This window comes from Saccostrea cucullata, unplaced genomic scaffold (genome assembly GCF_032062105.1).
Source record: "Saccostrea cucullata isolate Sc308-1 unplaced genomic scaffold, CSIRO_AGI_Scuc_v1 ctg2601, whole genome shotgun sequence".
NCBI lineage: Eukaryota > Metazoa > Mollusca > Bivalvia > Ostreida > Ostreidae > Saccostrea > Saccostrea cuccullata.
In genome coordinates, this window is record NW_026928722.1 from 208,788 (window position 1) to 222,500 (window position 13,713).

At 33.3% G+C, this 13,713-nt stretch overlaps 1 protein-coding gene across 1 annotated transcript in view; it reads right to left on the bottom strand.

Moving 5' to 3' along the window:
* Positions 1–13,713, bottom strand: part of LOC134278545 (uncharacterized) — a 205,232-nt gene that overhangs the window by 66,783 nt on the left and 124,736 nt on the right. Inside the window, exons 5-6 of the mRNA XM_062760847.1 lie at positions 7,049–7,153; positions 5,361–5,450 (exon numbers count right to left, since the gene is read on the bottom strand). Of these exons, the coding sequence (XP_062616831.1) occupies positions 5,361–5,450; positions 7,049–7,153 (195 nt within the window). The remainder of the gene's footprint in view (positions 1–5,360; positions 5,451–7,048; positions 7,154–13,713) is intronic.

The window sequence follows — 13,713 nt, forward strand, 5'->3', positions numbered from 1 at the left end:
AATAGCGAAATCCAACAAAGAATCTGATTAGTGCTTTTTTATAGGCCCACCCACTTTCTCATGGAAATAGCTGTAAACAAGTGGTAGGCCTCTCCTTACTGAGCGAAGTATATAGTGGATCTATGTAATATTAATAAAATCCGATCCTGGACTGGCAGATGTTGACTTAATATGATACACGTCACCCAGCGCATATTTTTGCAATTGAAAAACAGTGAGGGCCGTTTTCCAGTTTTTTTCTTCAGTACACATCAATAAAATTAAACGTACTTAAATTTGGAAAATGTATCAGTGATAATAATCATTTTATAGTGAACATATGGATTCGCCATTACAGTAAAAAGTGCACTGCATGAAAAAAAAAACCACACAAGGATTTCGATTTTTTTCTGATCGCATGTTTTAATATTGCCATGACAACCGTTAAAATAGCAGTAGCATACATACATTTGAAACATTGTATTGTTGACAGTCGTGACAACAAAACAGTAAACTTTTGAATAAATCCAATGTTTTAACACATATGAATATATATATTTTTTCATCAGGTGCTCCAGTATTAGCTGGGTATTCTTTCTACGTAAGTACGCAGAGCAACACTGAAAATGGAAAATTCGTGAATAGAAAATCGGCAGAATTACATGTACAACAAAATGAAAATAGGTGTGTCATCGAATGCTATAAACATGTACCCTCTGTGAAAGGAATATATCACATGCTAAAAAGTGATTTTGTAGTTTGTTTCTTTGTGTATTTTGTTCGAAAGATCACCATAGGTTTTCGACAATCACAAGGTTGTTAGACACTTTCCAACTTAAATAGGCAAAGGATACTGCACGAGAGTAGGTGGGTCCTAATCAACCAATTAAATTGCTTGTTTTATAGAATGAAACCCATGATTCAAATTGTTCAATTGTCAAATTCAATAGTGTCAACACTCAAGGCAATGCTATTTCGACCGCAGTGCAATACTTTCGATCGAGATTTGTGATAATACCCGGTAGTAAATCATCATCATATACTCTGTGGTATCAATAAATGGAAACCATACCCAAAATCAATGTTTTGGCAATATTAAAACATTTACATCAGGGCTGGGTACCAAAATGAAATTTCATATTGCTATATATGGTGATATCATAAGCTGTATTGCAATATTTTCAATGACAGTTAAAATGCTTTTCCTCATTTTGTTGACCTCCATTTATAAGTAACATGTTTAAAACTATAGTAAAACATATTTATAGTGAACACTGATATTGCAAATTCATGGATACAGCAAAGCTATCTTGGATTCCCAACTATATTAATTTAACAAGATTCTAATATGGATATAACAAATTACGGATATAACGAAGTAATCAATCATAGGTCCCAGTGACTTTATTATAACCCCGGCCAGTTCTACTGTATTATTTTTATGTTCTTGCAAGAAAATATTTTGTTGATTTCACTACTGTTTTGGAATGAAATGCAACTATACAATGAACATCCTCATCATTTGGTACTGTTTGGCACGATCAAAAAATTTTTTTTTCCAATTTTTTCAATAATTTTTTTATATTACATATGAAATTTAAAGCCCAAACACTTTGCCTGTACATCGGTACTGGAAATCCTATCTGGCATCATAATTTGCTGACTTGTTTCATAACAATTTTTTGTTCCTTGTTTTCATACTGAATTTAAAATATGTTCCATTTGGAATATTAGTACACTGTACATAGAATTTTCAAAAATGTAAAATATGTGATCAATCAGTTAAGACTCGATCGTTGGATTGATACAATTGGTGAAATTGAATTATCATTCTTCTGTTTCCAAACAAATGTGAAACCATATTGATTTACCATACTAAATCAAATTTTCAAACACAGTTCTCAAAGATGATATACCTTAGCAGGCTTAGATGAAGGGAATACGATTATGTTCTTCTCTGATGTTCGCTATGTACATGGCAGATGTCAAATGAAGATGTCAAATGAAGATGAAGGTACCAAAAAAAGAGAAGACAAATTAAATCAAAACAACAGTAAGGAACCATGTGCCTCTATTCATGCAATCATAAACATGTGTGCATATTGATCCATGTAACAATTAAAACACAGTCAAAGACATTCAGTTGCTTGAATAACTTCCCAGAAGCTGACAGTATATGAACAACAAAACAAGACCCCTTTAAAGGAGTACATGCTGCATTCTGCATGCAGTTATGATTATTTCAAATTTGCAAGACACATACTGTACAGATGAAATCAAATTATGAAGATATAAATGAATTTGCACCATATCATACACGCCCCCTGTATGGTATTTCATTACATATCTTGTAGTGTGTTAATTAACTTATGAAAGACTGTTAATTGGCATGCACTTGAAGGTTCATCAATAAATACACTTCCTGTGTAAATTAATATCAATGAATAGATATATATATAGTCAAAAGCCTATTTTAGGAATAAATCTTTAATGCATGCACAAAAAGGGTTTTAATTAGGGATGTCAACGAGTACCCGGTTAACCAGGTACTCGATCGAACGTCCGAGTATCGAATACTAAAATCGGTACTCGGTTACTCGGATGTATATTTTTGAATATTTCTAAGCTTATTTTTTATTAATACATTAATCTGTTTTAAAACATAAAATGCTCATTGCACTTGTACATACAGTAATTAGGGTTAACTACGACTCTAAATGACCGTTATTGCCTGTGGCAGTGTTTATACAGTAATTATCATGATTAAGCACATGGGGTACCTGACTTTTCTCACCTTCGGCTGTCTTCTACCCTTATTTTTTGTTTGGGTTTAATTATTTGTTTTCACTGAACATGGTTTAAGATCCATTATGTTTAATAAATTAGATAATTTTGTCAATTCTCCGAGAAACCGTCAATTATCGGGAAAAGAGCGGATGATATTACACGTGCGATTGTTGATATGGTTGTGTTTGATTATATGCCAATACAACTGGTTGAAGGTAAAGGCTTGAAAAAAAAACTGATGTCCATCGTTGCACCAAACTACAAAATACCGTCCCGTAATATTATAAAATCTAGGATCGAAAAAGTGTACGAAAATCGTAAATCAGCTCTGTTAGGAGAACTTGATCAAGTTCAAGTTGATTCTGTACGTACATGTAGCTCTGACGACTGATACCTGGTCGCCAAAGAGTTATATTACAATTACGGAGAAGATTATTTTTTTTAAACAAAAACACTGTGAACAACTTATGATTTTATTTTTTGTGTTTATCTGATAAATAAATTGAATTTTAAAAAATAAGATATGAAATTTCGTCGGGCACGAAGTGCTCATCATTATTACAACAGAAATACATAAATTTACGGGAAAGCCTCCTATCAGTGCATCTGGTTTTATTTCTACAATAGTTTACAATGTTTTACAGTCTTCAATTTATTTGTTCATATTTATTTACACTTTTACCGAGTACCCGGGTACTCGATCGGAAAAACGTCCGAGTAACCGAGTATTGAAAATTGACCGATTTGACATCCCTAGTTTTAATGCTTGTGTGAATTACAGTTGTGGATTTTAAAAATAATTATCAGATAAAAATCAACCATTAGAGAACTCAATTAGCCTGTTTATATACATATTTTGTTGAACAATATAAACTTGCATCAATTCTGATGATGAACATATCAAAGACATAAATATAACTGACACTATTTCATCTCATATTCCTAATGGTTTTAGTCATAAGAACTGAGATGATGCATTGAACAACTTACTACCTGTAACACATGCCCAGCTGTGTGTGTTACAGGCTGAATAATGAAGTTTGTGATAATTAGTAATATTTATCTTGATGTTTTTTTCCCAAAATTCTGTAATTAAGTTTCACCCTCTGGAAAAACTTGCATTCTAGTATACCTTGAGAGAATGTTTAAACAGGCTACAGAGAAATACAGTGCATTGAGAATGTTAATAAAGATTCAAGGAGAAGACAGACCACATTTATTGTTGATTTATAGTCCAGATGTCCTAAGTCAGTCAAGTTGAAAAGTGATGAAACTCAATCATGAGCACTAGATACTGAACTAAAACAAGCAATTTATCATGGCACAATCAAGACATATCATGTTCTTTTTTTTTAAACAATATTTTGCATTGAAATCAGTTGTTCATTTTTAACACTTAATAATTAACAAGTCAGGTTACTGTCTTTACTAACAAGTGTATTGTCTCAGGCAGAAGGAGCAGACATTTATAAACCATGAAATTGTCCAACATCAGGAAACTCAGCAATGGCAGCACCAAGTGATCATATAATGTCTTTTATATTTAATAATTTGGCAAATTATCATATCAGATGAAAATTTTGTTTACCCACACTTAAGTTCTGTCAAACAAATGCAAATAAATTATAGCTGACCCCACCCACCCTGTGACATAAGCGGTCCAATATCTCATAAACAGGTCCAACATTTCACTCTACAGTCCAATATCGATTTTTTCATTCCCGCTCAGTAAAGAATTGGAAATGTTAGATTTTTTAAGCATAGAATTACTGTATAGTGGTAAATTTTCACCCCCGTTTTATGCCCTGTTCACACGACGAGTTTAATTAGCAGTAAATTAATGCGAAGTAAACTAATGCGAATCAAACTAATGCAAATGAAATTGCTTTCACACGACAGCTAATGTGAAGTAAACTATTAAATGCGAATTAAAATTCTACTTACATGGCCAGGCGTCAGTAAGGCTATTATGACGTCATTTGCAAATCACGTCACCTTATGCAGGAGCAGATGCATTTGACATAATGTTACAGTGTCTGTACACACATTTTAGTGATTATTTATAACAACATTTTTCCTTAGTTTTCACTCAAAAATAGCACAAATACTTCAAGCTGACCACGGACATGTGGCATTTGACCTAATTTGCCATTACGCATGCCTCAAAATTTAATTTGAATTAGCTTCGCTTAGCTTTCACACTGAGCTAATGCGAAGTAATTTAATGCGCAGTAAACTAATTCGCATTAAATTCTCCGTGTGAACGCTAAGCAAAGCTAATTCACAGTAACTTTACGTTTAATTCAAATACTCTTAGTGTGAACAGGGCATTAGTTTTGCCCCTTTCGCCCTAACCTTGGTTGGGCGAATTTAAAACTGGGCAAATTCAAAGAATTTAAAAAAATACAGTATAATTTCTTAAACAAAACTGAGATTAGGCAAATTTAAAACAGGGCTAAATTGTTTGCAAGTGTGAAAGGGTGAAAATAAAGCAGGGCGAAAATAACCCTGTATTATAACAGTATATAGAACACAACTCTTAAAGGTATGACAATAATTATTGAGTAAATTAAAATAATACATATTTTACTTACCTTTTTTACAAATCCAGAACATGATAAAGATCCATTGGACAATTGCTATAAATAATCCAATTGCAATGCTAGCTACCACAGTAATTCCACCTAAAAGAAAGCAAAACTAGAACTGTTGGAAAGGGACAAACACTCCCTGCTGGTTTTTCAGAGAAGGTATTCAATCACTAATGTTTTCTGGATCTAAAAGGTGTTCACCATTTGTTTAAACATTTAGACTGAAAATATTATTACTGGTAGTTAATTTTTTTTAATAATTTTTTTTAAATTTCTGAAATATCCTTTGTTTTAAAGGGTATATCAAGTTCTTCATATGAACAGACATGCAACCCTTCCATCTAATGACTTTATGCCAAGTTTGGTTGAAACTGCCCACCTAGTGGTTTGGGAGAGAGAGAGAATCAGTTAAAAATATGAAAGGTTTAGGTAAAGTAAAGGTCACATTATCCAACAATGGGGTATACGATGAGAAACCGATGCATTTTTTGATGAAAATGGCGTGGTTGCCAGCCGGGCCAGGCACCACTAGTGATCGGATGGTGACTGAGTCTTTTTTGCGAATCAGTGGGGTCATCGGTAGGAAATAATTCGTATTTAAAATTCAGCCACGTCTCCAACGATGCCTCACATCGCTCCTCATCGGCAACCCATCATTAACACATCTTTCAAGGATCGGCCGATGTATAGTCGATCATCGTCCAATATCCGTTGAATCTGAGGTCATCGGGGGGTTGAGTGGTGTTCAACAGATAACGACCGATCATCAGTCGATTTTAGACCAAACATTGGTTTTATGATTAGCAATGCATCGCTGGGCCTTTGTAAGTCTGGCCGGCAACCACGCCATTTTTCTCATAAAACACATTGGTTGCCCATCCTATTCACATCGCTGGATAATGTGACTGATACTTTTAGGCGGTGCCAGACAACTCACCGACAGACAGGTCACCGACAAAAGTGAAATTCGCCGAATGTACAATTCACCGACAATAGTGTCGGCGAGTTGAAATTCATATAAAATAATTGTTAGATGTTGTGTTAAGTATTCAGATATAATAAACATAATCAAAGATATATATATAAACGTTTTTCTTTGTCTTTTTTGTATATCCATCATAATGATTGTTGGTCTTATGCATATGTATAGATTGCTTCTCGTGAATCCGAGCAAGGTCATAGGTCGGCAATATTGGGTGAGGTTTTTGATTTAATAAAAAAAATTTGAAATGAATAAAAACGTTTATTCACATACATAAATTTCTCTTAATATTTTTTAAATTTCCATGTTTTATATTTTCTGTCGATGATGTACACACGTCTTTCGGTGACATGTCGTATCGGCGAGTTTTACAGTGTCGGTGAAAAAAGTGTCGGCGAGTTGTCGTTCGGTGAGTTGTCTTTCGGTCACCTGTCATAGACCCACTTTTAGGACTACTAGGCCGATATGGACCGATGTTGGGGCATCGTTAACACCACAGATTACTACCGATTACCACTGGTCTACGGCTACCGGCCGGGAAATGTGACCTAGGCATAACAACAACAATAAGGGCAGTGTATAATGGCAAATAACAGATTTTTTTTCTTGAGAAAAGCTCACTTAATTCTGTGCCCAAATGAACTAAATTGTGTAAAAGAAGAGGAAATTAAGTCTTCTGCTCTTTAATAGACACTTATTAAATACATACAATTAGGGCACTTCATGAATATTCCTAGAATAACTCCAATCACCACTGCCACTATTGCCACTCCAAAAAAGATTGCAATGATTATTTTCTTCTTTTTGAAAAAACCTAAAATTGAGAAGAGAAATCACTGATTTTCAAGGTTTAAAATTTTACTGTTTGATGACGAAGAGGCCCATAAGAGTTTAAAACTAGAAAACTGACCAGTCAGCAAGGGCCCCGCCATGGGGTAGAATTAATAGGGTGCAGCTTACGGGATGATTAAAAAATGTACGAAGAATAAGCAATAGCAACAGCAATTGTATTCTTAAAATTTCAAGATAATTCCTGAATATTCAAAAACCTGAAAATAATATCCTTGTATTTACATTAAGCAGTAAAGAACAACTTAACACTGAATGTCTATTTAAGCAATTATGAAGCTTGTGTTATATAAAATGCCAGCCTCCAATGAATGCAAATATCATGAAGGCTTGACCTTAACTTCAAACAAACAGCAGTTGCAGACAAAGGTTTTCATTAATCTTAAAGTGACAGATAGAGAAATTCTGCAGCAGGCTAGGTAATTAATCCCAAGGGATTAATTGTACCTCTCTCATCATTTTCTTCTAAAGTTACAATAAGAACTTTTTCAGTATTAATGATAGAATGGGGTTTTTATACAACTCTCCTAAAAATTAATAATACAGTAAAACACGGTTATAGTGAAGTCCTGGGGACCAGTGAATTTAATTCGCTATATCCGTAATTCGTTATATCAGTATAACGAATTCGTATAATCATATATAGCGAATTCGCAATATGCATGTTTTCCATCAAGTTTTACTACCAAAAATGTTAGTGAAGCAAATATTACAAAACATACCTTAGATAACCAAGATTTTGTTATGAATTGAATTTTATATACAAAAGCTAAAAGAAAATAAAGTCAGTTTAACCTATCAAATTTTGAAAGTTCGTTATAAAAGTTGTAAATTTCATTATATTAACCTCAGTGGGACTCAAAATCAGTTCGCTATATCCGTAAATTCGTTATATCAGAGTTCGTTATAACCGTAAAATCTTTAAAAAGATTTGTTAAGAATTTTGCCGGGGACCTAGAAGGACTTCGCTATATCCGTGAATTCGCTATATCCGTGTTCGCACTAAACGTGTTTTACTGTATTCTTGAATTAACATAAAGTGAAAAAAGTAAATCAAAAAATCTTCTTTAATCTATTTCTTGTTAGTAGAATTCAATGAAATCATAACTATTAAACAAAAATAAATTATAAAAATTTATATTTAAATCCACATTTCAGAGTGTTCATAGCATTCCAAATTGACTTAACTTCAAAACAAACTTCATTTGCAGACAGAAGTGGTAATTCATCTCAATTTGACAGATAAAGTTAATGCTCTGGATTTTCTTCAGGAGGAAAGCTAATTAATCCCAAGGGACTCATAGCAGCATTCAGTTTACAATGGAACATCTTCAGCAGTTATCTCTCTTTGCCAATGCTTTCGTATATAAAGTTAAGGAATCTACCCCACCACTCCAGCTCCAAACCAGAGGATATAGAGAAACAAACTTAGCATCAAAATATGTATTTCTGCCTACTGAACTACCATACCAAATTTGTACTTGATTGGGCAACCATAAAAAAAGTTGTCCATTCATTCTTATGCATAATTAAAGAATCTACCCCACCACCCCAGCTCCAAACCAGAAGACACAGAGAACCAAACTTAGCATCAAAATATGTATTTCTGCCTACTGAACTACCATACCGAATTTGAACTTGATTGGGCAACCATAAAAAGTTAAAAAAGATAAAAAAAGTTATTAGAAAAAAACAGAAAATTTGTGGACGGAAGAGTGACAGACGGACAGACAGACAGACGGATGGACAGAGTGATTACTATAGGGCACCCGCAAATCCTTGCGGGGCCCTAAATATATGAAAATTTAAAAGTATTGCATTATCATTGGGACATATTTTTTCTTTAACTACAGTATGTACACGTGCCAAGGCATAAATATGCATTAAAACAATTCATGTATTATTATTTAACAAGAGGCCCATGGGCCTTATAGGTCACCTGAATATCATGTAACAACTTTCCAATAATTAAATTTGGTTCGTGTTTTAAACCAGAGGTCATGAAATTCACAATTTTGAAAGACTGGCACTATTGCTTATCCTAATTAAAAACTTAGCATGCTTACTCTATTTACTTACTGTAAATCATTTTTATTCGCGAGAACTTTATTTTCAGTGCGACAGTGTGCTCGCGAAAATTTAATTCTGGCGTATAATAGTATTCCTTAAGATTATATAAAGCAATAACCACAATTCGTGAAAATTTTGTCTCGCTAATCAAGAGTCAATGACTATCTCGCGAAAATAAGGTGTCGCGAAAATTTAGTGATCTACAGTACTTAATACCCAGAGGTAGATCAGAGTAACAAAGAGAAAATGCACTTCCACTTTATAACCAGTTACTGTTATGCACCCTTCCCAAATGGAGCCACTGACCCCAGCCCACATATTTCAAAATTTTGGAAATTTTATCATACTGTATTTGTTGGAATATAATACGCACTTTTTTCCTGAAATAAATTTCTGTGAGAAAGGGATGCATATTTTACATCACAATGGGATTTTGATAAGTTCTTCTTTCAGGTGAAACACGGTTATCATACATACATACCGTAGTATTACCTAGAGACATATGCAATTTCTTTTGTTTATCGCCATATTTTTAAACTTCGGAAAGTTATTGTTGGAAGGTATGCTTGTTAAAAATGTTTCTTTCATAATCTTTTGATACTAAAATAACATAAAAAAGCAAGTTAAAAGTAATTTGAGATGCATGTTGATTGTCTCCGAGTAGGCCGCCATTACCGATGTTATTTTTAGACGTTCACTAATGGCTATGCCACGAGCTTCCGTAATGATAGTGCACATGCAGCTTATCTGCCAGACAAAGTAATAAGTCATTTTTCAATGAAATGCAATAAAATAAAAATTTATTTTAGGTTTTAAATAACTCAATGAAAATCTGCTGCAACATAAACACCCCTCAATACGTCCCAATGAAAGGAAGCCAATGTTGTGACACATGTGCACTGATCAAATGATAATTACCTATCAACACCCCTCCGGGCAATTAATTGGAAGCCAATGTTGTGACACATGTGCACTGATCAAATGATAATTACCTATCAACACCCCTCCAGCAATTAATTGTCTACCGACTCCAAAGCAATGTTTTTACAGTTAGAGCACTGATTATTTACTGTCATGTTAATTGCTTTGATTATTTTCTTTGTTAAAAATTGGGGTCGGTTAATGACCTTTCGTATGTGTGAGCATGTGTTGATTACGACACATTAAACAATTAAACACTTGTTAAATGTAATTTTACCTTATCTTATACTTATTGGCCTCTTGTTTAAATGATTGAGAGTTGACAAATGAAATATGAATTATGCTAAAACTTCAGTGTTATCATTATTCGTGCTCTTTAGAAAACATAATATCTGGGAAGATTCAGAAGAGGAAAACCGTAGTCTTCTTAATTAAATAAAGACTTTGATGTTTCAATTTCGTGTCCTGTTTAAGTATTGTAACGTAATTTTCAGCATGATTACCTAGAACCAAAATTAAATATGACAACTGTTAAAACTTTCAACAATATCTCATGCTTTATTGAAATAAAATTATTTCATCTAAGAATATGGGGATGGATAATTTCAAAATCACTGTAACTATGCTAATAAAAAAATTCTGTTAATACTTTTAAGCAACATTATCTTGTACACTGCTTTGTTGAAATAAATGAATAAATAATTTTCTCCAGATTGCCACGATATGGATTAGAGTGTGTATTTTAAAAAAGGTGTATTCAGTAATTTTTTGACACTTAATCCCTCGCACCGATTTTCGTAACAAATTACCGTGATTTTCAAAGTTCAGAACATCGCTTGTTAAATTTTTCTGTTGCATATAATACATCCGAACTGCATTTTTTTCCCCAGTTTCAGACTCAAAACAGGGGTGCGTATTTTACATCAATGTGTATAATACTCGGCCAAATACAGGAAATTTTATTTCATCATAAATTGTTAATCAACACCAAAGAGCAGATTTCAAAGCATTAATTTATTTCCAGATAGTAGCACCCCCCCCCTCAGATACCCTGACCCAGGGGGCATGAAATTAACCATTTTGCTCAATGCACCTTCCTTTATCATAAATATAAATACTTGGATCATTGGCTTAATACCCAGGACAAAAGGGAAAGATTTTCATAGAATTAATTTGTTTTGTTTATTACATTTTCTTTCAATTTTCCTTTGCTTTACTAATGTCTTTTTCCTAACACAGTGAACATGTTCTACTTCAGCAATTAAGAAAATTTTGGAAATTTTATCATAAATTTTTTTTCATCATGAATTGTTAATCAACACCAAAGAGCAGATTTCAAAGCATTAATTTATTTCCAGACTATGTAACCCCCCTCCCCCCTAAATACACTGACCCAGGGGGCATGAAATTAACCATTTTGCTCAATGCACCTTTCTTTATCATAAATATAAATACTTGGATCATTGGCTTAATACCCAGGACAAAAGGAAAAGATTTTCAAAGAATTAATGTATTTTCAAAAGAGCCCCCTTACACCAAATGGCAAAACCCTTGTCACAGGGGCCATGAAATTCATAAATCTTATTGAGGCACTCTTGCTCATTATAACTATACACTGAGTTAATTTATTTAATACCCAGGAGCAGAGAAGATGATTTTCAAATAATTAATGCATTTTCACTATTCCATATAGCCGTGCCCTGAACACCAGAGCCCCTGACCCTGGGGCCATACAATTCACAATTTTAGAAGAGGCACTCTTGCTCATCATAACTATGTACTTTGTTAGTTTATTTGATAGACAGGAGCAGAGAAGAAGATTTTCAAAGAATTAATGCATTTTCACTACATAATCTATATAGCCCTAGCACTAGAACCCCTGACCCTGGGGCCATAAAATTCACAATTTTAGAAGAGGCACTCTTGCTCATCATAACTATGTACTTAGTTGTTTTAATTAATTAATTCTATTTAATACCCAGAAACAGAGAAGATTTTCAAAGAATTAATGCATTTTTACTATATAATCCATAGAGCCCTGCCCTAACACCAGAACCCCTGACCCTGGGACCCTAAAATTCACAATTTTAGAAGAGGCATGCACTCTTGCTCATCATAACTATGTACTAAAGAACTGCGAACGATAGTATTGTTCTCCCGCCTACCTCCGAGTCAATTTTCAAAAGATAACATATTCGATGAATTTTTAATATTTTTTATAGATAATTATCTGGATTTTCATAAAATATTTCTTATTTGGGAAAACAAGGAGAGATAACTCTAAAATTTTGGTAAAACTTGTGTTTTTCACTATAGAAATCAACGGAAAACAGAAAATATTTTTAAAACATCTTTCCCCCCCGTGTCACAAAAATTCCTTTTTACAGGTAATATAGAATGTTATTTCACATATTCATACCAAAGCTTTTTGTGTGACACGGGGGGGAACATATGTTTATTGACAAAAAAACGATAAAAATGCTTATTTTCCATTAAGGATGTATTCGCTTTAACAAAAGAATTGACCTATAGGAGAGAACAATTTCCCGGAAAAAGTGACATTTAAAAATCAATCTTTATTTGTTGTTTTCTACCGTATATATGTCTACATTTTTTAAATTTGTATTTTATACCTAAAATTTATTATTTACAACTTTACAATAATCCTCCAAAGTTGATCAAAACACCATTTTGTCCTTTAAAGCGTTGATTTTTGCATGAATTTTGGCCTTGAAGTCCATCAGGGCAGGCCTGCCCCTAAATAAAATTATGATATTTTGATAGGTTAGGATGTAAGAAATAATTTAAGATAAGATTTTTTTAGGGGCACCCCTGGCCTGGGGTCGAAATTCACAAAAAACCTACAAAAAAATAAGGAAACCAGATTTTCAAAATCTTCTCTACATTTATGCCCTTCATTCTTATAGTCAGACTAGCTCAGTTGATAAATGCGCTGACTTTTACACCTTGGATACTCTATTTTTAAAGTCGGGGGTTCGAATCCACCTGGTACCACACTTTTAAAGTTTTAATTTTTCGCCTTTTGAAAGACTATTTTAATTTCTTTTATAGACTTGTGTATTTTTCCTTCAATTGTTTATCCCTTATGCATTCCCATTCTTGATATAAGAAACACTAAAGAGATATCAAATCGTAACAATCCAATGTTACAGTACAGTTGTCAGTCAAGTGGAACGAATCTCAGTATAAGCACACTTTCTCCGAGGACAAGAATAACTCACTCTGTGTTATTAGATACAGGTATATTCTTGGCAGCATTGAGCTGCGATGAATTTCAATTGTATATATCCCTCAGAATTTAATCACATTGATTTTGGCTACATATTTCAGTAAATGCACTCACTTGGATTTCATGTAGGCCTTTATAATTTGCACACATTAAAGACAAGTTTTTATTATATCCACGGATAAATAGCCTAGACATTAAGAATAGAATTTCAGAGACAGTAGACATTATCTTTATGCACAATGAGAAGTAAAGACAAATATCAATTATTACATTTGGAGATAACA